This window comes from Triticum aestivum, chromosome 6B (assembly GCF_018294505.1).
Source record: "Triticum aestivum cultivar Chinese Spring chromosome 6B, IWGSC CS RefSeq v2.1, whole genome shotgun sequence".
NCBI lineage: Eukaryota > Viridiplantae > Streptophyta > Magnoliopsida > Poales > Poaceae > Triticum > Triticum aestivum.
The window spans coordinates 520,626,757-520,649,225 of NC_057810.1; the positions used below are offsets into that span (position 1 = coordinate 520,626,757).

General features: G+C 47.0%; 2 protein-coding genes across 2 annotated transcripts; one reads left to right on the forward strand and one right to left on the reverse strand.

Moving 5' to 3' along the window:
• The first annotated feature begins 5,593 nt into the window (after nucleotides 1-5,593).
• Nucleotides 5,594-11,791, forward strand: LOC123137774 (embryogenesis-associated protein EMB8). Its single transcript, XM_044557620.1, has 9 exons — nucleotides 5,594-6,070; nucleotides 7,485-7,613; nucleotides 8,886-9,017; nucleotides 9,314-9,456; nucleotides 9,547-9,644; nucleotides 9,728-9,822; nucleotides 10,910-10,963; nucleotides 11,099-11,429; nucleotides 11,555-11,791. The coding sequence occupies exons 1-8, from the start codon at nucleotides 5,654-5,656 to the stop codon at nucleotides 11,324-11,326; spliced, it is 1,296 nt and encodes a 431-aa protein (XP_044413555.1). The 5' UTR covers nucleotides 5,594-5,653; the 3' UTR covers nucleotides 11,327-11,429; nucleotides 11,555-11,791.
• A 6,942-nt stretch (nucleotides 11,792-18,733) lies between these two features.
• LOC123134344 (homeobox-leucine zipper protein HOX24) lies at nucleotides 18,734-20,023 on the reverse strand. Its single transcript, XM_044553613.1, has 2 exons — nucleotides 19,556-20,023; nucleotides 18,734-19,455 (listed from the first exon to the last, which is right to left on the reverse strand). The coding sequence occupies exons 1-2, from the start codon at nucleotides 19,943-19,945 to the stop codon at nucleotides 19,165-19,167; spliced, it is 681 nt and encodes a 226-aa protein (XP_044409548.1). The 5' UTR covers nucleotides 19,946-20,023; the 3' UTR covers nucleotides 18,734-19,164.
• Between the last annotated feature and the right edge of the window lie 2,446 nt (nucleotides 20,024-22,469).

Below are 22,469 nucleotides of genomic sequence, written 5' to 3' on the forward strand. Positions count from 1 at the left end.
GCGGGACCTGAGCGGCGCTCTGGGCGCTGTCCGGCGGCAGAGCTAGATCATGCCCATCGTGACAGTGCGGCGCGCTCGGCCGTGGCTCGAATCCGTCGAAGATCAAGTCCCCGCGGATGTCGGCCGTGTAGTTTAAGCTTCCAAACCTGACCTGATGGCCAGGGGCATAGCTTTCGATCTGCTCCAGATGGCCAAGCGAATTGGCCCGCAGTGCGAAGCCGCCGAATACGAAGATCTGTCCGGGGAGAAAAGTCTCACCCTGGACCGCGTCGTGGTTGATGATCGAAGAAGCCATCGGGCCTAAAGGTGACGACACAGAGGAACTCTCAATGAAAGCACCAATGTCGGTGTCAAAACCGGCGGATCTCGGGTAGGGGGTCCCGAACTGTGCGTCTAGGCGGATGGTAACAGGAGACAAGGGACACGATGTTTTTACCCAGGTTCGGGCCCTCTCGATGGAGGTAAAACCCTACTCCTGCTTGATTAATATTGATGATATGGGTAGTACAAGAGTTGATCTACCACGAGATCAGAGAGGCTAAACCCTAGAAGCTAGCCTATGGTATGATTGTTGTTCGTCCTACGGACTAAAACTCTCCGGTTTATATAGACACCGGAGAGGGCTAGGGTTACATAGAGTCGGTTACAATGGGAGGAGATCTTCATATCATATCGCCAAGCTTGCCTTCCACGCCAAGGAAAGTCCTATCCGGACATGGGACGAAGTCTTCAATCTTGCATCTTCATAGTCCGGGAGTCCGGCCAAAGGTCATAGTCCGGCCATCCGTACACCCCCTAATCCAGGACTCCCTCACATAGCCTCCCAAGCTTGGGACAAACATTAATTGCAGCAAATAAATTCTCAAACATGTCATTATCATCAAACATAGCATCCCCAAGCTTGTGGCTTGGCATATCATAAGCATAATCACTCTCATCATTAATAGTATGAATAGCACCAATGGTATAACAATTGCTATCATCATAATTTCCCAAGTTGGTGCCACAAAGATTTCCAAGATTATAAGAAGTATCATTATCTTCCCAATCATAATCATCACAAAAAGCAATAGGCATAACAAAATCATCATCAATGGTGCTCTCGGACATTGTGCCATAAGACATAGAAGCAATATCATCATAAGTGCATCATCTTCCACAATTATTTTTGATTCATTTTCATGAGGCACAACAATGATAGGATCAACATTATTTGGGAGAGATACCTTTTTACCTCTATTCTTTCTTCTTTTCTTCTTCTTCACCACACCATGTGTGGGTTTAATTAATTTTTCAAGCTTCTTTTTGAAGAGATTGATTGGATAGGAAGCTCCTCCTCGTTACCTAATTCATCATAATAAACACTAGGAGGGTATTGGAAAATATTTTCCCTTTCATTAGTACTCTCTTCATATTCTATTTGTTTTCTTGTCTTTAGATAGTTGGCAATATAAGGATTCTCAATGCAATTTACTGCACAAAACATATAGATACTTTTTTATAGTTTCAATGTCGTCCGTGATAATGAATACTTCAAACCAACTATTTTTATGTGTCAATTCTTCACTCCCCAAAAATAAATAAAGTTCATTATAAAGTTCTAGGGTGATCAAGTTATTGCAATATTTGGACACGATTCAATCATGAAAAAGCATGCATTGGAAATTAAGATGACCATCCTTATTGCAAAGTTCACAAGTAATAGGACAAAGACAACATAATTTTGTAGCAAGTTCATCTATCACTTTGAGCAAAGAATTGGTTCTATCATGCTTATGCTTCTTGCAAAATCTATCTTCCCTATAAGGCACGTCTTCACAAACTTTATGCACTCCACAAAAATTGACATGCTTATAAGAAACATTTTTGTCATGACTTGTGCAATCATCATTAGCATTTTGGAAATTCAAAGAATTCATACTAACAACATTGCAATCATGCTCATCATTCAAATATTTTGTGCCGAACATTTTATTGACTTCTTCTTCTAACAATTGAGCACAATTTTCCGATCCATCATTTTCGAGAAATATATTATAAATATGATGCAACCTCAATTCCATTTTTGTGTAGTTTTCTTTTTATAAACCAAACTACTGATAAAACAAGAAACTAAAAGATTCAATTGCAAGATCTAAAGATATACCTTCAAGCACTCACCTCCCCGGCAACGGCGCCAGAAAAGGGCTTGATGTCTACTATGCAACTTGTTCTTGTAGACTCGTGTTGGGCCTCCAAGTGCAGAGTTTTGTAGGACAGTAGCAATTTTCCCTCAAGTGGATGACCTAAGATTTATCAATCCATGGGAGATGTAGGATGAAGATGGTCTCTCTCAAGCAACCCTCCAACCAAATACAAGCAATCTCTTGTGTCCCCAACACACCCAATACAATGGCAAATTGTATAGGTGCACTAGTTCGGCAAAGAGATGGTGATAAAAGTGTAATATGGATGGTAGAAATATATTTTTATAATCTGAATAAATAAAACAGCAAGGTAGCAAATAGTAAACGGGCACAAAAACGGTATTGCGATGCTTGAAAATGAGGCCTAGGGTCCGTAGTTTCACTAGTGCAATCTCTCAACAATGCTAATATAATTGGATCATATAACCATCCCTCAACGTGCAACAAAGAATCATTCCAAAGTTCCTATCTAGCGGAGAACATAAGAAGAAATCATTTGTAGGGTACGAAACCACCTCAAAGCTATTCTTTCCGATCGATTATCCAAGAGATCATACTAAAATAACACCAAAAAAATTCGTACTCAATCCAACACAAAGAACCTCAAAGAGTGCCCCAAGATTTCTACCGGAGAAACAAAAGACGATAACGTGCATCAACCCCTATGCATAGATTACCCCAATGTCACCGCGGGAATCCGCGAGTTGAATGCCATAACACATATCAAGTGAATCAATATGATACCTCATTTTCACCACGAGTATTCATATGCAAGATATATATCAAGTGCTCTCAAATCCATAAACGTATTCAATCCGATAACAAGAAAATCTCAAAGGAAAAACTCAATTCATCACAACAATATAGAGAGGGGAAAACGCCATATGATCCGACTATATTAACAAAGCCCGCGATACATCAAGATCGTGACATCTCAAGAACGAGAGAGAGAGAGAGAGAGAGAGAGAGAGATTAAACACATAGCTACTGGTACAAATCCTCAGCCCCGAGGGTGGACTACTCCCTCCTCATCGTGGTGGCCGCCGGGATGATGAAGATGGGCACTAGTGATGATTCCCCCCTCCGGCAGAGTGCCAGAACGGGGTCTAGATTGGTTTCTCGTGGGTATAGAGCCTTGCGACGACTAAACTTCTGATCTAGGGTTACCCCGAGGGTTTTTGGAATATTTAGTGATTTATAAGGCAAAGAGGGGGTGCGGGAGGCCACCGAGGTGGGCACAACCCATCTGGGCGCGCCTGGGCCCCCAGGCACGCCCTGGTGGGTTGTGCGCCCCTCGGGGCACCCCCCAGGTGCTGCTCTGGCCCATTGGATGTCTTCTGGTCCATAAAAAATCCACAAAAAGTTTTGCGGTGTTTGGACTCCGTTTGATATAGATTTCCTGCGATGTAAAAAACAAGCAAAAGACATCAACTGGCACTGGGCACTGGGTCAATAGGTTAGTCCCAAAAAATGATATAAAGTTGCTATAAAATGATTGTAAAACATCCCAAAATGATAATATAAGAGCATGAATACTTCATAAATTATAGACATTGGAGACGTATCAGAGCCCTTCCTCCCCACCGGTTTGGCAGTTATTTATACACTTTCTAAACATCATTTTGGCCTAGGTGGTGAAGTTCCTCCGGAAGCTTTCGCGTTTGTGGTGTGCTCCGGAGAAGATTGTAAAGGTGTGGTGGTCGCCTTCAAGACCAACCCCGAGTGAATCGAGGCTCGTCCGTTGGGGGTGACTCGGAAGGGAGAATATGGCAAGTCACTTGGTGACGCCCGGAGCTTTGGCTTCGACACCACTCGAACGGAGATTAGCACTCTCACGAGTGTGAGCTTCGGGATAAATCCGCGTTCTCGACTCGCTTGTGGTTATCTCATACTCACACGCTTTACTTTCCTCAATTCATACTTGCTCATATTGATATATCTTGTGCTAATTGAATTGCTTAGTTGTTCCTACATTTCCATATCTTGTGATATAGTTTGTGCTTGCTAGTTTGCTCAAGTGCCTATCTTGTTTAGCGTAGGTTGTTGGTGCACTTAGTTGAGCCTAGCATATTTAAGATTTGTGCTTGAGAGGTATCCGTTAGTTTAATTCCGCATTAGGATAAAGCAAAATCCATAAAAGTTTTAAAACGCCTATTCACCCCCCTAGTTGTCATCTAGATCCTTTCAACAAGGAGATGAGGACTCGTGTGGAGGCCTCCGTCAAGCGGTGTTCGATAACGGCGTTCGTGAAGCCGCCGCTGGCTGGACGGATCTAGTGTTGTGAGCTTCTACGACAACCCGACTAGGCTAGGCCACTGGAGAAGACTGCTCAACTCATGCCTATAGTCGGCGACAAGTTTGATCTCAGGTCCAGAATTGGCGTACAATGACGCGGGTAATGTTTTCTAGATTTTTTTAGGGGGTCTTGTGTTTGGTTTGGGATGGTGTGGCGGCAGCGCTTCTGAGTTTAGAAAATTGTCTTCCCCGCCCTATCCTCATTTAGTTGGTGTGCTTATCATCGGCGGAGGGGGTGTGGTTTTGTGTCTCTGACGGGTCTTTCGTCATTTGGTCAGTTACACTTTCAATGGATCCATTTGGATTTGGTCGTCTTTCATGGTCTTCAGAGTTTCTACAAGCCCTTATCGGCGTTATCTTCTTCGGGGCAACGATTTGCTTCGCGGATTGTGGTCGTCGACGTCTCCTGGTCTGCATCAAACAACGTAATTTTCTGATCATGTGCTCCCGTGACTCAGACGATTAGGGTTCTCGCCTCCTAGATGTGCCGACGCAGGTCTGCCTTGTCTCCAGTGCCCTTAGGTCGATGAGGCGTTGTGGATCTCGATCCTTGCTAGCCTGAGAGCTCTGCTTCGTTTTTAAAATCTTCTTTGTGTTCGTTTAGGATTTGTGCCCCACTCAAGAAGGTCGTGCGCCCGTGCGTGTGGTTTCCTGAAAACGGAATAAGGTTCTCCCTGTTTAGTCTCCGTCATGGCGGTGCGTCTAGTGTTGTTAGAGGACGTGTGGAGGTGTATATTCGATGGACTCCATATAATTCGATTGGCGTTTGTCTTCGGTGGATCTAATGGGACCGATTTTCGTTCGTCTGCATTTGTGTATCTACATGTTTGATTCTTTCGATCTACGGTTCTCTTCATCGCTTGCGGTTATTGTTTTGGTGTGCTGTTCTTGGGGTCTTAGCATGATGACTTGATGGCAGCGGCGTAGCGCGTCTTCGGCTCGCTCTAGTATTTGTAGTCATTGCTTGGTGATCTTTGATGTTGTTTTTGATGTTCTTTATGCTGCCATGACTATATATTGATCCAGAAAAAAAGTCTCCTGATTCCTTGATCATCCTTTTCCCCACGTGTCAACGACCCAACCACAATTCCTACTGGCTCATGGGTTCCTAGCTGTCCAAAGAAGCGAGAAGTGTATTCCAAACCCGAGTGCACACTGCAGGCGCGAATCTGATGGCCGCACTACAAACGCCTTCCCCATTCGCCGGCACCGCCCGCCGCTTCGTCCCTCGCCTCCGCTATCTACTCCTACCAACCACCATGTCTCTCTCCTCCTCCATCGTTTCCTCTCGAAGCCGCGACGGCGACGGGGAGCAGCCTCTCCTCCCGCACTCGAGCCTCGAGATCGCCGGCGCGCGGCGCGGCCTCCTCGCTGGCTTCGACAGCCTCCGCCGCCCGTACCGCGCCTTCCCCGTCTTCGCGTCCAACCGCCACGTCGAGACCATCTTCGCGGCCTTCACGCGCTCGCTCCCCACCGTGGCATTCCGGCGCGAATGCCTACGCACCCCTGACGACGGAGCCGTCGCCCTCGACTGGGTCTCCAGCGACGACCGCGCGTTGCCGGGAGACGCACCTGTGCTAATCCTTCTGGTATGGCGTCGCTTTCCTTCTCCTGATGTTGTAAAGAGGACACAACGAAAGTGTGACATTTTGTTAGTGTCATCGATGCCAGTGAGGTTTCTCAAAAAAAATAAAAAATGCCAGTGAGGTTGGATTTGGTTCGTTTTCGGATCAGTTGTAGAAACCTTTCTAGAGTTACGTATGGCGCTGTAGACGTATTTGAGTGAATAAGAGTAGCGAAGATTATGCCGCAATATTGGTTAAATTTTACTTTCGCCTTGTGGCCGAGAACCGTGTGTAACTTGGCTGTGTTGAAATGAGAGGATGTGATGCCATTTTTGATTAGTTCTGAGATGATTTCTCATCTCCGCGTAGGAGGATTTAATTGTGCTGTTGAGCAGTGCATTCCTGAGATATTAAATCCGGAAGTTCAGTTTGTAAATAGATTCATGTCGTCGGGTGAAGAGATCTTAGGTGAAATATAAGGGTATCTACCGGAGCACATGGAGAATGAAATATAATTTGATTCCAACTGTATATGATATTCCAAGTAACATCATGGCTAAACATTAGCAGTGGGCATTTATACTTACAAAGATGACAGGTCAGGCAACAAATACCTGATGAACCATGCAACATATGAATATCATGATTGGAAACGTTTGACCTTTGTTCCTCACAATGGTCGGGGACTTGTCACCTTGGAAATCTCTGCTGGAATTTTTTGTATTTCTTGTGTGCGGAGTTTGCCTGTATCTGATACGCCAGTTCTATTTCTTAATCTGCCAGTGACGTTATTCATCATGGCCACATTAATCTGCCAATGGTCTAATTAGGGGGGGACTTGTCACCTGGAAATCTCTGCTGGATTTTTTGTATTTCTTGTGTACGGAGTTTGCCTGTATCTGATACGCTAGTTCTATTTCCTGCCAGTGACATTATTCATCATGACCATATTAGACCGATGTAATTTTTAGCATAACATCACTAACTATTTGAGTGTTGTGCAAATTAAATAAGGAAAAATATTGCATAACTTTCAACTGAAGAAAAGCAAAAGGATGCCATGGACATTATAAGTTTGCATTTTTATTAAGCACTCGACTGACTGCTCAGCAAAAGATGTGAAGAGCCAAGCATTTTGCTACTAATCGGTTAAAAAGAAAACTAAACGATGCCAACAAAGTATAGGAAGTTTAATACAGTTTTGAAAATAACACATAACGGACACTTTTTCATGCTAAATTCATGTTTTGCATCTATCATGTCAAAGTCAATTTTGCTTCCAGCATAGATGACTATTGACATTAACATATTGTCTTCCTGTACATCTTATCTAGCTATCTGCAGTACTATGTGTACTGTTCTACTTGTATTTTCATGTACGTACAGTTATTAACTAGCTTATGGCTAATGCTTGATGCTGGAGGTTTGTTATTGGCAGCCTGGTCTGACAGGGGGCAGTCAGGATACATATGTACGACATATGCTTTTGAGAGCTAGAAGCAAAGGATGGCGTGTTGTGGTATTCAATAGCCGTGGATGTGCAAGTAGTCCTGTGACCACAGCGAAGGTACTTGAATCGCATTCCTGATATGCAGCAAAGTTAGTTATAGCTTGTTATCTACGTATAGTACTATTAAGCTTCATGCAGTAGCCAACGCAACCAAAAGTCCGAACTGATGGAAAGGGCTAGGCAATCCACATATACACTTCAACAAGTAGATGGCACACCCAGCACCAAGTTGGGGATAGGACCTCCGTGATCTCTTCGTTAGGAAGTTTATCATTTGAATTAGGATTATACTCCCTCCGTTAAAACCACGACAAGTATTTTGGAACGGAGGGAGTATCTTTTAGCTTGAACCTTAAATAGGACCCCCGTATGTGGAATAAGGCAAACAAGAATTAGAAGAATAGTTCTTCTATCTTGCCCACAGGGGCCGAGAGCCTTTCCCTAGCCCTAGTACACAACATAGCTCCTAATCAATTAAGTAGCATTTGCAAGCAAAAGATAAATTGTACCAGAAAAGTTGCTTTGCATCAATATAGCAAGCCTCTTGACTATCATCCAGACAATTAACATAAGCCAAGGAAGCAGAAAAAACATGTAAATGTGCCGCTCAAAAGAAAACAACACACCGGTCCTACTATTCCTTTTGCTGGTAGCTGCCATTCTCTCACTGCCTGCAGTGCGCCTTTGTTTTCTCCATTTTCTTTCCTGCAACAAAGACCAGAAATAGAGCTAGTGGCAAGTCGTATGGAAAGCAATCTCATGTTAATTTGCATCCATTGTGATAATGCAGCTTGCACTTCAGTACTTGCTAGGTTGTTTGAGCTTTTCTTAGCAGTGTGATATGGGCCATTGCGGTACTATATGGCCCACAAACCTGCTGACTGGCATGAATCTCATGACAAATAATGTCCAGTTCTCGAGGCTATACTTGGTACTCAGACAATGGCTTAAGGAAAATAGGCTATTAGGTTTGCATGCATATGTTTTTCCTCTTATCTTTTTACCCTTAGGAATAGTATATCTTGTATCCTTAAACTTATTAGCATCTCTTAGGATGGCTGACCTAATCTTTAGTACAGGCATATTGAAATATTGTCTGTTGAGTGTGGACACCATTTTTTCTGATCATCAGCATAGGTCTTGGTACTCAGTGATCAGTGTATGAATCTTGTGGAGGAGACGTAGGAAGCAACAGAGTGTCCATAACATAACCAGGCAGAGAAATATAAAGATTGAAGAAGATAGCTGCTCCAAAAACAAATTAGTAGAAACTACACAAAAACATCTTACTTTCTAAATCTATTGACTCTTATCTTCTGTCATGCACAGTTCTATTCTGCTTCATTTACTGGAGATCTCCGTCAAGTAGTCGATCATGTTTTATCCCGTTATCCTCAATCTAATATCTATGCTGCTGGCTGGTCTCTTGGAGCAAATATTCTTGTGCGCTACCTTGGCGAGGTGAGCTCTGTATTCAGTTATTAAGAAGTTTACAGTTTTACACAATGTCAGACCATTTTTTACCTCCCACATTGTCATATTCAATAAAGTTATATGTTTTACTTAAAAGTCCTTAAGTAGCAATGATGCTTAATTAATCCACCTATGACAATGTGTGCCACTTTTCTTTGTGGCCATCAATGTTAATCAAAGTGCTTAGCATTGTACTGGCTCCTTTTTATTACTATATAAAATTGCTTTCAGAGGTCTGTTTCCTTTGACTGTCCATAACTTAACTCAATAATTCTTTTTTCCAGGAGACTGATAAATGCTCCCTTTCTGGAGCAGTGTCCATGTGCAATCCGTTTAATTTGGTCATAGCAGATGAAGATTTCCACAAAGGGTTCAACAACATCTATGATAGAGCACTTGCTAACTCTCTGAGGGCTATATTTAAGAAGTAAACCTTTTGTTTACCTTTCCTGCAATCTAAGTAATATTCACGCTCCTTTTCTAACAGCTGAATTTTAGGAACTTCATCAAATTTTAGGCATGCACTTCTTTTTGAAGGATTGGATGGTGAATATGACATACCAAAGGCAGCCAATGCAAAAACTGTTAGAGATTTTGATGAAGGCCTAACCCGAGGTTTGCATTGAACTCAAGCTGAATTGATTTTTTTTACCTATTTCTATTGACCCCACACTTAAAGATACTTCGATTGTGTGCAGTTTCATTTGGTTTCAGGTCAGTAGATGATTACTACAGCAACTCAAGCAGCTCAGATTCTATCAAGAATGTTTCCATACCCTTATTGTGCATACAGGTGAAGCTACCAGTTCTTTATGCTGCGTTAGCGCATTTGGAAACAACAGCTATCTGATTACTTAGTTTAAGATTACGCCATTATGTCATACTTAAAACTATGATTTACTTGAAGTTTTTAAAATGGTGAAATAGGAATATTACAATGCATGATAATTCATGTCGGATCTTAAAATCGAAATAAAAGCTGGAGATATTTGAATGATTCACCAAAGAACTAGCTATGGACAGGGGTGTATGGAAGCTTGCTATCCATGTGCCAGAGCCATGAGTTGGTCGCGAGATCTTATGGGTTTCACCTCTAGCCTACCCCAACTAGTTGGGACTAAAGGCTTTGTTGTTGTTGTTGTTGTTGTTGTTGCCAATGTCTTGAAATGGAAGCTTAAATTGATCAGAGTTCATACTTCAGTTGTGTGGGGAGCTGCAACAATAATTCTAAATGGCTCAAATATGCATATGTTGCTTCAAGTCGATACTTGTACATGTGTATAGTCATGCAATAAGCAAACAAGGAAAACAGGAAGACTCAATTCACATTCATGGACTGCACAGTAATTTTTAATTGCTACCATCTGTTTTATACTTTTTTTCCCGAGTAACTGGCAGGAGTGCTGCCGATTCATTAAGACGAAAAACACTCAATCAACAGGCAGTAGCGTCTGTGGCATTTCTACTTAGAAGAAACAACTAAGCACCACGAACTGTTTACCGTGCTTCCCTTTTCTTCTGAGTAATCGGCAGGAGCGTTTACAATTCATTAAGATGAAAAAGAATTCATCAGCAGGCACTAGTAACCGTGGCATTTTTATTTAGAAGAAACGACCGAGCACCATAGGGGAAGGCCAGGCCTCAAACGGTTAAACCTCGGTGGGCTGTGCAAGTGCAGAGACCACTAGCCAACTGACTGACGCTTAGTCCTCTATTAAGACGAAACTAGAGGCAGTGATTTATAATGAGGGACACATGTTTACCCGAGTTTCCGCATGAGAAAAAACAAAACGATCTCCCAAAAGGATATCTATTTTGTACTACTTCCATAAACATGCTGATTTCAATTATAATTCTAATGCTAGCTTAATCGTGTGCAGGCGGATAATGATCCAATTGCACCATCCAGGGGAATTCCCAGAGAAGACATCAAGGTATTTTTATTTCAGCACACACCTGTTATTCACCTGCTTGTATCCACTCTAATTCATGAATCCACTCTTCATTTTTTTTGGGTTCTTCTCTAGTATCCTAAGTGAGTCACTAGCCTTGTTCTTTTATCGATTCAGGCAAATCCGAACTGCCTACTGATAGTAACACCAGAGGGTGGTCATCTTGGATGGGTAGCAGGCGACGAAGCTCCATTTGGATGTCCTTGGACTGACCCTATTGTCATGGAGTTTCTAGAACATGTTCACAATGAAACGGGCTCAACCAGCAAGAATAGCGTGGCCAATGAGCCGCAGGGTGTTCCAAAGACATCAGTCCCACACTTGTCCGAACATGTGCAGGGATAGTAACATTGTGTTTCCACTCGATGCGCACGTTTTATGCGCATAGTTAGGCTTCACTTGCTGTTCTGCAGCTGAAATGTGCTACACTTGCTCCACCAACACGAAGGTATACTCTCTGCTTGGTTCCTCATTACGCAGTTTCATTTTTTACCTGGCATACATTTTTTATCCGTTGGCTAATACAGGAGTATTTTCTATTTTTCTTACCCCTGCATACTTTACTTGGCACAGGTTCTGAACATGTTAAAAATTTATTGGCGTCGGTAATCCATCGCTGGCTCCCCATTTTACTGTCATTTCGACATGAAGTATTTATTTGCCATTTGGAAGGCTTGCTGTATCAAACTGCACCATGTTGTATAGAGTATTTCGACCGCATTCATCCATGCATGTACCCATCACCCCCTCTTGTATGTGTTCTCACACTGATCCCATGGAAATGTACAGGCAGTCGCTTCATCCAATCCATCACGCCCACACAAAGGGCCGAACACTTGAACTGCAGAATACTAGAATGTGCCAAAACCAGAGCACCGGGTTTTCGAGTCGTGGTTTTCAGCGACAGCTTCAGTCATCTCAATTTGTAAAGGAACTTTAGCTGACCGAGCAGATTATCAATAAGAGTTGCCCCCTCTCTCTATCCTAATAACATCACAATCAATAGGCATGGCCTTCCACTTCCATGGTCATAACATCACAGTCAGTAGGTGTGACGTGTCGTTATGTTTTGGTTGAACAGGAGTTGCATGACACTGACAACTGATAACTAAAAAATTTCAATGCCATGATAATTTAGAATCAAGCGCTCGGCTCGTTGTCTTAACGACATTGAGGGCTTCTTTGATTTGCATGAATTTTAAAATGCAGGAATACGAAAAATACATGATTAGAGTGGTGTGTTTACTTGAATCCTATAGGATTAGCAAACCAAATGAATCTGAACTAGAGTGTTTGATACCATAGAAAAAACAAATGAACTGTGAAAAGAGATTAAAGTGGATGATAAATTTCCTGTCAAATATAATACGGATGACCTCTTGGTAACTTTTCTATAAGATCCAATCCTACGAATCAAAATCCTATAAAATTTCTTTGAATTAAAGGAGCACCAAGTTTCTTCTCCTTGCAGTGGTTGCTTCGTCTTACAAGAACGCACGGCAAGACAAAGGGCGTGTTTGGTTGCCCGCATGCAGCCCAACCAGGCCCACGCAGGATGTGCGCGGCCTGTTTGGTTGCCTGGGCTACATGCGGGTTGTGGCCCGCACGAAACTTAAAGCAGTCTGGAGCCTGGCCCGGCGGAAACTGCTGAATCAGCAGTTTCTCGCGAGCCTGGCTCGGCGCGGCCATGCGTGCGGGGGATTGCACGCCTCGGGCAGCGCGGGAGACAGACGCGGCGGCTCATAACTCCCCCCCACTCTCCTGTCACCACCCAGCCCGCACTGTTCCCACCGCTCACTCTCTGCCTCACCACCTCTCCCTCTCCTCTGGCTCCGCCTCGCCCACCGCCGCGCCGCCCTCTGACCCCCGTCGACCAGCGCATTGCCATCATCCAGGAGCGTTGGCTATCCGGGCTCCAGAACTCGGGCAGGGACCTGACGTCGGTGCTGCGAGCACCGTTGAAAGAACATGCGGTGCCCCCATGTTTGGTTTTGGTAATTGATGACAATCTCTATGAACTAATGGTTGCCTTGAGTTATATCTGAAGGTTTTGTCCATAGGCTTTTCTTGAAGTCCATGTGTTGGTTTCAAGGAGTTTATGAGTTGACCAAGGTGTTATTAAGGAATTATCCAAAGATTGGTCATGTGAGTGTTGAGCTTATTGCAAGCATGTCTTGAAGAATAAGATTGTATGATCATTCATGTCCACCTTCAAGACATCATCCAAATGAAGAGAGTTGGAAAGATTCAACACACAAAGCACACAAGATGTACCGAGGGATCAAGTGATCCCATGGTATGGTAAGCATTGTCCATTACGCTTTGTGTGCTAACCCATGGTCTTTGTGAGAGTTCTTTGTGGGGTTAGGTTACGGTGTGCAAGTTCAAGTGATGTATCACGAAGAGATCAAGTGCTTGAAGCTTGCCGTTCATTGTGGTGACAATGGACTTGTGAAGATGAGCGGAAGAGTGGCTCACCCATAGTGGAGTATGGGGGAGCAATCAACTAGTCTTCATCGAGCCAACGCAATCAAGAAAGGTGGTCCATCTTGAGGAGGAGTAGATCGTCATCATCTAGCTCAAGTGGATTTTGTGCAAGTCAAAGGTTTGCCCTTGATAGGTTTTCTATTTTACCGGTCTCATGGTAGTTGTGGGAGACCGATTTATAGGATCGATTGCCGTACTATCAAGGGGGGCTCTCGATGAGTTGCTTGATCGTATCGTTCGTAGAGAGCTCAAACCATTGCATCCTTGCATCATCTTTATTGGTTCTTGTTTGGTTCTTCTCCTTGTGAGATTTGGAGCTTTTGGTCATTTTCATGACAAGCTCGAGTTCATCGAAAACGGAGTTCACATGCATCTTCTATGATGTTTTCGATGTTGGAGGTTCTGCCGGTTCTTCTCTGTTGGAGGTTTCTCTCCTCTCTTGTTAGGCATACCTCCCCTGCCTCTTCTTACTATACCAGTCTCTGTTTTGATGCTACTCGTTGTCTTGTATCCAACAAGCTTGAGTTTGCTCAATTCGAAGCTCATTTGCAGAAGTTATGGCAGTTCTGGTTTTATTGTTACCCTCTGTTGTCTTCTTTGCAAAATGAAGGACTCCTAGTGTTGCTGATCTGGGGCATGCCATAGTACTGCTCTCCGGAGCGGTAGTACCACAGGCCCTTGCGGTAGTACCGCTCTGTTGGAGCTATAGTACCGTGGCCTCCGGCCAGACGCAGCTGCTCGAGCGGTAGTAGGGGCGGATGTAATTTTTTTACATCCGTGCCCTACGCGGTAGTACCGCGCCGCGAGCGCGGTAGTACCATGGGCTCTGGCCAGGCTTAGCAGCATGAGCGGAAGTAGGGGCGGATGTAATTTTTTACATCCGCGCCCTACGCGATAGTACCGCTCTTCGTGTGCGGTAGTACCGTGCCGGAGTTTTGCGCAGGTCCTCCCTCAGCGGAAGTAGGTACGGAAGTAATTTTTTATGTCCGTGCTTTCTCTGTGCCTAGTGTTGCCTGCCTTACGGTAGTACCGTAGGGGCGCGCGGTAGTACCGCTCCGGCGGTTCTACCGCTCATTGCCCTGTGCAACATGCCTTCATCTGGCCAGAGCTGCATGTGCGGTAGTACCGCAACCTGCAGCGGTAGTACCACAGCCAACCGCGGTAGTACCGCAGCTCCCTGCGGTAGTACCGCGTCGTGTGGGCTGAGTGAGAGGATAACGGTTGGTTTTTCTCCCCTCCTATAAAAGGGGGTCTTCTTCCCCTTTGAGTCTAATCTTTGGAGCTCGTGTTCTTTCCCCATTGTTGACCTTCTTCGAGCTTGCTAACTCTCAATTCCTCCATGGATTCTTGCTAGTTTTTGAGGGAAAAGAGAGAGGAGATCTAGATCCACATTTCCACCAATCACTTTCTCCTCTATGTGAGGGGAACCCCTTGGATCTAGTTCTTGAAGTTCTTGGTGTTCTCCTTCTTGTTCTTCCTCTCATTTTCCTCCCTAGCATTAGTTGCTTCGGTGGGATTTGAGAGAGAAGGACTTAGGCACTCCGTGTGCCCTTGCCATTGCATTTGGTGCATCGGTTTGAGTTCTCCATGATGATATGTGGAAGTTACAAGTTGAGAAGCTTATTACACTTGGGTGCTTGGTGCCCTTGAGCTTGTTCCTCTTGGGTGCTTGGGCGCCCTAGACGGTTGGTGGTGTTCGGAGCTCAATCATTATGGTGTAAAGCTCCAGGCAAGCGTCGGGGTCTCCAATTAGGTTGTGGAGATCCCCCCGAGCAATTTGACGGGTACCGGTGACCGCCCCCAAGGGTTGCCAAAGTGTACGGGTTCGGTGACTGCCCCCAAGGGTCGCCATTTGTACGGGTTCGGTGACCGCCCTCAAGGGTCTCTTAGTGGAATCACGGCATCTTGCATTGTGCGAGGGCGTGAGGAGATTACGGTGGCCCTAGTGGCTTCTTGGGGAGCATTGTGCCTCCACACTGCTCCAAACGGAGATTAGCATCCGCAAGGGTGTGAACTTCGGGATACATCATCGTCTCCGCGTGCCTCGGTTATCTCTTATCCGAGCCCCTTTACTTATGCACTTTACTTTGTGATAGCCATATTATTCTTTGTCATATATCTTGATATCACATAGTTGCTTATCTTGCTTAGCATAAGTTGTTGGTGCACATAGGTGAGCCTAGTTGTTGTAGGTTTTGTGCTTGACAAATTAACCGCTAGGTTTATTTCGCATTTGTTCAAGCCTAAACCGTAATTATTTTAAAGCGCCTATTCCCCCCCCCTCTAGGCGACATCCTCGATCTTTCAACCGTCCCCCATCTGATGCCGTCCACCACAAGGGCCGGCCAATGCGGTGTCGGCCGTTCCTGATCCGCCGACGATTCCGGACCTCGTGCTCTTGCGCTCGGCGTCGGCGCTATCCACGGAGCCACCGCTTCCTGGGACCCCATTGGGCAGGGGGGTTTTCTTGACCCCCATCCAAGGGGTTTCTCCTGTCGGCGCGCCGTCCTCCTCGACCTCCGGCATGGCCATGAGCACGGGGACGATGCCGCAGCCCGTCGCCAGGGCCGGCTCCTGCTCTGCTCCACCATTGCTCTCCTTCCCGTCAAGGTTTTCACCCCAGTCTCGGTTCGCTGCGGCTGCGCAAGCTCCGGTGAGTCAAACCCCCCAATGCTTGCTCGTAGATGTAGATTAGGGGTTTATTTTCTTAGGCATGTGATAGTAGTTAGTGGATTCGATTGGATTAGATAAGATTCGAGTAGATCCGATTGGATGTGATCCCAATCGAATCCAATCGGACCGATCTGTTCTTGTTTCCTACAATGTGTGTCCTAGGATAAATTTTTTCTGCTACTGCTAGTGTGTCCTAGGATCTGTGTTCATGCTAGTAGTTGCGTTCATGCTAGACTTTGTGTTGATTGTTATACGTGCATGTAGTAGGTCCATTTTAGGATGATGCCAAATGTGCATGGGTGCACATGGGTGCTATTGTCACTTGTTCTTGCTATATTTAAATGTTTCCATGCTTAGGATAGTGCACTTGCCCAATAGCAAGTGCCACTGATCAGTGGTACTTGCCCATGAGCAAGTACCACTGATCAGTGGCACTTGCTGTTGGGAAAGTCCACTGATCATGGCATTTGCTCATATCAGTGGCACTGATCAGTGACTTGTCCAACAACAAGTGCCACTGATCAGTGGCATTTGCTCGTATCAGTGACACTGATCAGTGACTTGCCCAACAACAAGTGCCACTAATCAGTGGCATTTGCTCGTATCAGTGGTACTTGCTGTTGGGCAAGTCCACTGATCAGTGGACTTGCCCAACAACAAGTGCCACTGATCAGTGGCATTTGCCCGACAGCAAGTGCCCATTTTGCAAAGAGTTTGTGCACTAATACTTGTCATATTACCTGACAAGATATTGAAGAGTGACTGGAATGTGGCTGGTGGAGGAGCTCGGGTGGTGGCCGGAGCTGAGCGCGTCGAGGATTTCATCCCCACGAACAGGTGGCTCAGGACGGTGGACCTGCCTAGCAGGATCGCCTTCATGAGCCTGCCTTATTCAAGGGGATGATCTCCGAGGCAGGGCCACGAGGAGGGGCTCGGGAGCCGCTGCGCTTCTACCAGCAGATCAAGGACAACAAGGACCTCGCCATGCTCGTCGTCCCTCGCAAGTTCGTGGAGGTGATGAACACCTGGCTGGTCATCAACGGTTCCCGCGCGTGGTTAGGCTATCGGAGAACAAGCGGTGCATGTTTTGGGTGCAGGTCCAGAACTTCGAGGGGCATATGGTGCTTGGCCGACGCTGGAACTACTTCTGCCGCCGCCATCGAATCGTCCCCGACGACCTCGTCGTTGTGCGCATCTCAGGACTCGGACTAAAGGTTCAGATCTACAACCACGACTCCTCGGTCATGTGCAGATTTCGTTGCAGTAGGCACAATTGCGTTGGTGACATTGAGCATGCTATGTAGTTAAGTAAGGTATTAGTGTTAAACTTTTATGGTGTGTGGCTAGACTTATGGTACTTGTGTTGGGAACTTGTTCATATTTTCGCCAGGAGCGGCACCCTGGCATGGAGCAGGGAAGGAGGATGCCCCTGCTGTTAATCTTAAGTAGTTTGTTGTCATTTCCTTACTTGCTTTGTTTGATTTCATTGGGTTGCTTTCTTTGTTTGATCTTATATGTGCTTGCTGTTGTGCTGGTCATGTGGTGGTAAGGCCATCACATTTGAATGGGGTGAGCAGAACACAAATGTTGTTTGCAACCAAACAGCTGAAGTTTGCATCTGCTCACACCCTAAGCACAAAAACGACAACTAAACAGCAGGAGGGTAAGTGCCCCCTCCATGCAATGCAGGCAACCAAACAGGTCGCATCTGCTGCATATGAGGCTGCATTTTAAGAACCAGACTGGCGGAGATGGACATGCAATGCAGCTACTGTTGGAAACTTGAACCAAACACGCCCAAAGCAAATGGGTGCTCCCGTATTTGTAGAGGGCAAAAGAGTCACTACACCCGGGTGAACTAACATCTAGGGTGAAGAGTAAATTCCAAAAAAAAAACACAAACAAGTAAATTCGAAAAGATCTAAAAATTCCAAAACAATTGTCAACAAATAGGCACAAATGTTTCTAGGTGATCATACACAAGAGAAACAAAATAATGATGAAAACTTTGAGCAGTGATTTTTTTTGGGTGTAAACCTCCTCAAATCACATAAAACGTTTTGAGTATATTTGATTGATGTCACAACATTCCATATTTTTTGTTTTTCGTCAAATTTACTGTCCACGAGGGGTGTAGCCACACCTAGGAGTAAAAAACCCCAATCTTTTTTTAGCAAGAAAATTAATCTTTAATCAATTAGAACATCTGCGCGCTTCTCATTTGATGCGGCGGGCGGTCGTTTTCCAGGTGAGTGAGTCGTTTCCGCCACCCATTCGGCCGCCGGGCCACGCATGAGTCGCATCCACAACTTCCTTTTCTCGCCGAACCGTCCTCTCCCCCGGCGACAGCCGCGCCTCCCGCGTCATTTTCCCGCTGCCTCTTTCTCGTCTTTGGCCCCCGCGCGCGACAGTGCTGGACGAACGAACGCTCGACACGCCGGGTGGCGTCCAAAGCAGCAACAGACGATACGAATCACCCCCCCTGTGGTGCCGCGACAGCGACAGCGACACTCCTCTCGTCGTCTCCGGCGCACGCGCGTTCTGGATCAATCCATCGCCCGCAGGCCACAGTAAAATAGCACCCGCGTCAGAGGAGAACACAGGAACGAATGTATGGATTTCTAGAGCGACATGGGCAACTGGTGAAACACGTTCTCTACAGGTAACTGTGGTTTTTTCTTTCGTCGGCGACGGCGCGACAGGAACCACATGAGTGACAGCCGCCGGATCGAGACGCTGCGCGTGATTCTAAAGCCATTTTCACGGACATGATCTCATGAATCCCGGAGTCGACGAAGCAGATCGCCGGCCGGCCGGCGGGAAGATTTCTCGCATGTAGATTTCGTGGCTGCTTGCATGTGGGATCCTACCTATCTGTTCTACGATTCTACATGACGGTCCGATCGACCTGATGATCTACATGGTCCGGATCAACCAGCTAGACAAGACAGCAACAGCAACAGCATCGACGTATAGGAACGCGTACACAGATGTACCGTAGTACGTGTATATGCAACGTTGGTTCATGCCACTGCGTTCCACTCCACCAGCGGCCATGACGTCTCCCACAGCTCCTGAGTGGCGCAGAACGGCTCGTGCAGGTCAACCCCATACACCAGGTGGTCGTCATACTCGTACCAGCCCGGAGTTGAGCCGTCCGACACGTCTGCCGCCGGCGCCGCGCTCTCATCCTTCGCCGCGACGCAGCTGCTAACGTTATCCCTCTTGTCGTCTACGTCGGCGACGGCGCAAGAGCCGCCGCAGCTAGCGCTCTGGTCTTGCCGCTCGTCCAGCTTCTTCTTCAGCTCTTCCAGCTGCACATCGAGCAGACACCATTAGCATGCACGTATCTGTAATGATCGACGACCGACCATGGAGGATGGAGTATATATATGGCGTGCGTGTGTTGGTTACCTGCGCGGCGAGAGTGAGCTTTTCCTGCTTGAGCGACTCGACGCGGGCGCGGAGGGCGTCGTAATGGCCGCGCAGCTCCGCGAAGTCCTGCTCCAGCTGCTTGGAGCGCCACCGGGCGCGCTTGTTCTGGAACCAGATGGCCACCTGGCGCGGCTGCAGCCCCAGCTCGCGCGCCAGCTCCGCCTTCTCCCGGGGGTCCAGCTTGGCGCGCCGCGTGTGGAACGTGCTCTCCAGCGACCGCACCTGCTCCTCCGTGAACCGCCGCTTCCTCTCCCCGGCGCCGCCGCCGCTCAGCTGCTGCTGCTGCTGCTGAAGGAACTGGCCGTCGTCCCCCGGCGCGGCGTACATGCGCGGCGGCGGCGCCAGCAGGAACTGGCAGTCGCTCTCCATTTCGGAGCCGTCGCGGTACCGAAATCGAATCGTCAGAGACAGAACTCCACTGAACCAAGCTGGCTAGTAGCGCGTGCATCGGTGGCGTTTGGAACGTGGTGCGCCGGCCGGTTTTATACGGGTCCAGAACGGCGCGACGCACGCGCACGCGTGGCGCCGATCGAAACCCGCGCGCAGGCCCGCCGTCGCTGTATCGCGCCGTACAGGTGTCGCGCATCGGGCCGGTGGCCCGCGGGCATATGAACGGAATGGTTATCCGTCTCGAGATCGACTTGGCCACTTGGGCCTCGCGCGGGCCGGACACGTGGTGTGCACGGAATGGTTATCCTCTCTCTTATTTTTTGCAACTTTGTTCTGCACGCTTTGTTCAAGAAGGAAATGTTCGACGATGCCACGGTTCTCGGGAGGCCGATCGCTGTAGCTGCTAGGTCGACAGCGTCCATGTCAATCGGCCCAGGGGTGGCACGGCTTCTCCGGAAAGAGATGCCGAGGTGGCAGGGGAGGCTCCCCGTTTTCTCGCTGGCTAGGCTCCCTAGGTCTGGGTAGGGTGTCGATGTGCAGGCGACGCACTGACGGCTCGGCAAGAAGAGAGGAGAGGAGAATTCCATGGATATCTTCTCTTCGTCCTTGGATCGTTAAAGCTAGATAGAAGAGCTTATCTCCAGTTCGATTGGCGTTACGTACGTGTCCCTCCAGCTGCTCCGCGTCGACCAAGATAGATAGCGGGGCCGCCGACTGATACATGTGCGTTGTGCTAGACAAAAATCGTGTGTTGTTGTACTGCCTCCAGTCGATCAGGTGGACTGTTTATCCGTCTCCAGTCGATCAGGTGGACTGTCAATCTGCTTAGATAGAGTACAAAGAGCAAGCTGGCGAATGAGTCGACCGCTGCTCATGTCAAGTTCTTCGTTTGCTAAAGAACACTGACGTATTTATAAATGAAAACCTAGCTGACGTTTCTTTTTTGTCGATCCAACCCCGTTGTCAAGTTTCGGTAAGTGCTTGCACTTGATTCGTGCAGCGGCCGGTCGGCTAGGCAGGCTGAGATTAAGTATACTCTATCTATACTACGTCCAGTCATCGCGGCTCACCGATGTCAGTACAGTACGCAACGGGAGGCTCGACTCCTCCGGCGCCTTCTGCAGGCAGCTACAGGTCCAAACCAAACCCCGTCTTAACTCGCTACAGTTAACTCCGTACTAGCGACTGTGAGCATCTGCGACATCACTTTCACCGTAGTGTGCAGGAATATGCAACCAAAACGCAACCCCCCGTGCGTGACAAGCACATTTTGCACGGTACATATGGCGTGCGAGATCGCGCCTGCGGCTCCGAGGGCTTCCGCGCCGACACGTCCGCCTCCTCCATAGCTCACGAACAGCGATTAAGGATGACCTGTCGCGGGTAGGACGAATAGCGAATGGCGACAAATAGCTACCGGGTCAAAGTCGATTGGGCCTGGAAGAGTGGAGGGAGGAAGGGGAGGCTCACGCGCGTGACGACGCCGACGCGTCGTGCGGTGGCTTTGGCGTTGGAACGTGCGTACGTGGCGGAAAGCGGGTGGCGCGGCGGAGGGTCTACGTCCCGCGCATGCTCCTCGTGCGGGTGGTGCGGCCGTCGATACATAGGCGGCGCGGGGGACGGCGGCCAGGAGCCCTCGCGCTCCGGCGCGTGGCCGCGCGCGCCAACAACTTTGGTTCCGCTCGATCAGCGTTGCCTTTTGCTTAGCGAGTGCTTTCTAATTTTTACGACCCGAGCTATTTTAGTGCTTCTAATATACTTCCTTCATTCCTAAATATAGGGTGTATAGTTTTTGGCACAAAAATTAAAGAACGCGCATGAAGAGAAAATTTGACAAGTTTTGGGCGAGATTACACCTAACTAATTGACATGAGAAGATAGAGGAGCTTGACTAATATAAGGAAATGTAATCAAATCCCTAAAAACATCATCTAGACGAGTGGTGCAACGTAACACACCTTATATTTCAGATTTTTTTCTCAAAAATCTATACACCTTACATCAAGGAACGGAGGGAGTATTTTTTAAGGACGTGACTACCTCACGCCCGAGCACCAGCTCGATACTTTTCAATATAACTTTGCCACGAAAAACAAGCCAATGTGGTCCTTCAAGCTTGCCACTGTCTACGGGCCAGCTAGAAGCATTCACAAAGAAGCTTTTTTTCCTTGAGCTGTCGTCTCAGAAACCATTGCTAGGAACAAAGTGGCTGGTTAACGGCGACTTTAACCAAATATACCGGGCTCGAGATAAAAACCGCGCCAATGGTTCACATGGAGCAATGAAAGAAACAACCAAACGCTTTGTAAACTAGACAACTTTTTTTGCAATGAGGATTGGGACATCGAATTCGCCAATCACATTCTTCATGCCCTTTCCTCCTCACTTTCGGACCACTGCCCGCTTTTGCTCGCTAATGATGATGGTCCCAAGCGACCGAAGTCCTTCCGGTTCGAGAACCATTGGACCAAGATGCTGGGTTTCCAAAAGACGGTCAAGGATG

Coding starts and splice junctions, on each gene's coding strand:
- LOC123137774 (XM_044557620.1), top strand. CDS start 5,654: ATGGCCGCACTACAAACGCCTTCCCCATTCGCCGGCACCGCCCGCCGC. Junction 9,457..9,546: donor CTGAGGGCTATATTTAAGAA/GTAAACCTTTTG, acceptor ATCAAATTTTAG/GCATGCACTTCTTTTTGAAG. Junction 10,964..11,098: donor TTCCCAGAGAAGACATCAAG/GTATTTTTATTT, acceptor TTATCGATTCAG/GCAAATCCGAACTGCCTACT.
- LOC123134344 (XM_044553613.1), bottom strand. CDS start 19,945: ATGGAGAGCGACTGCCAGTTCCTGCTGGCGCCGCCGCCGCGCATGTAC. Junction 19,456..19,555: donor AGCTCACTCTCGCCGCGCAG/GTAACCAACACA, acceptor CTCGATGTGCAG/CTGGAAGAGCTGAAGAAGAA.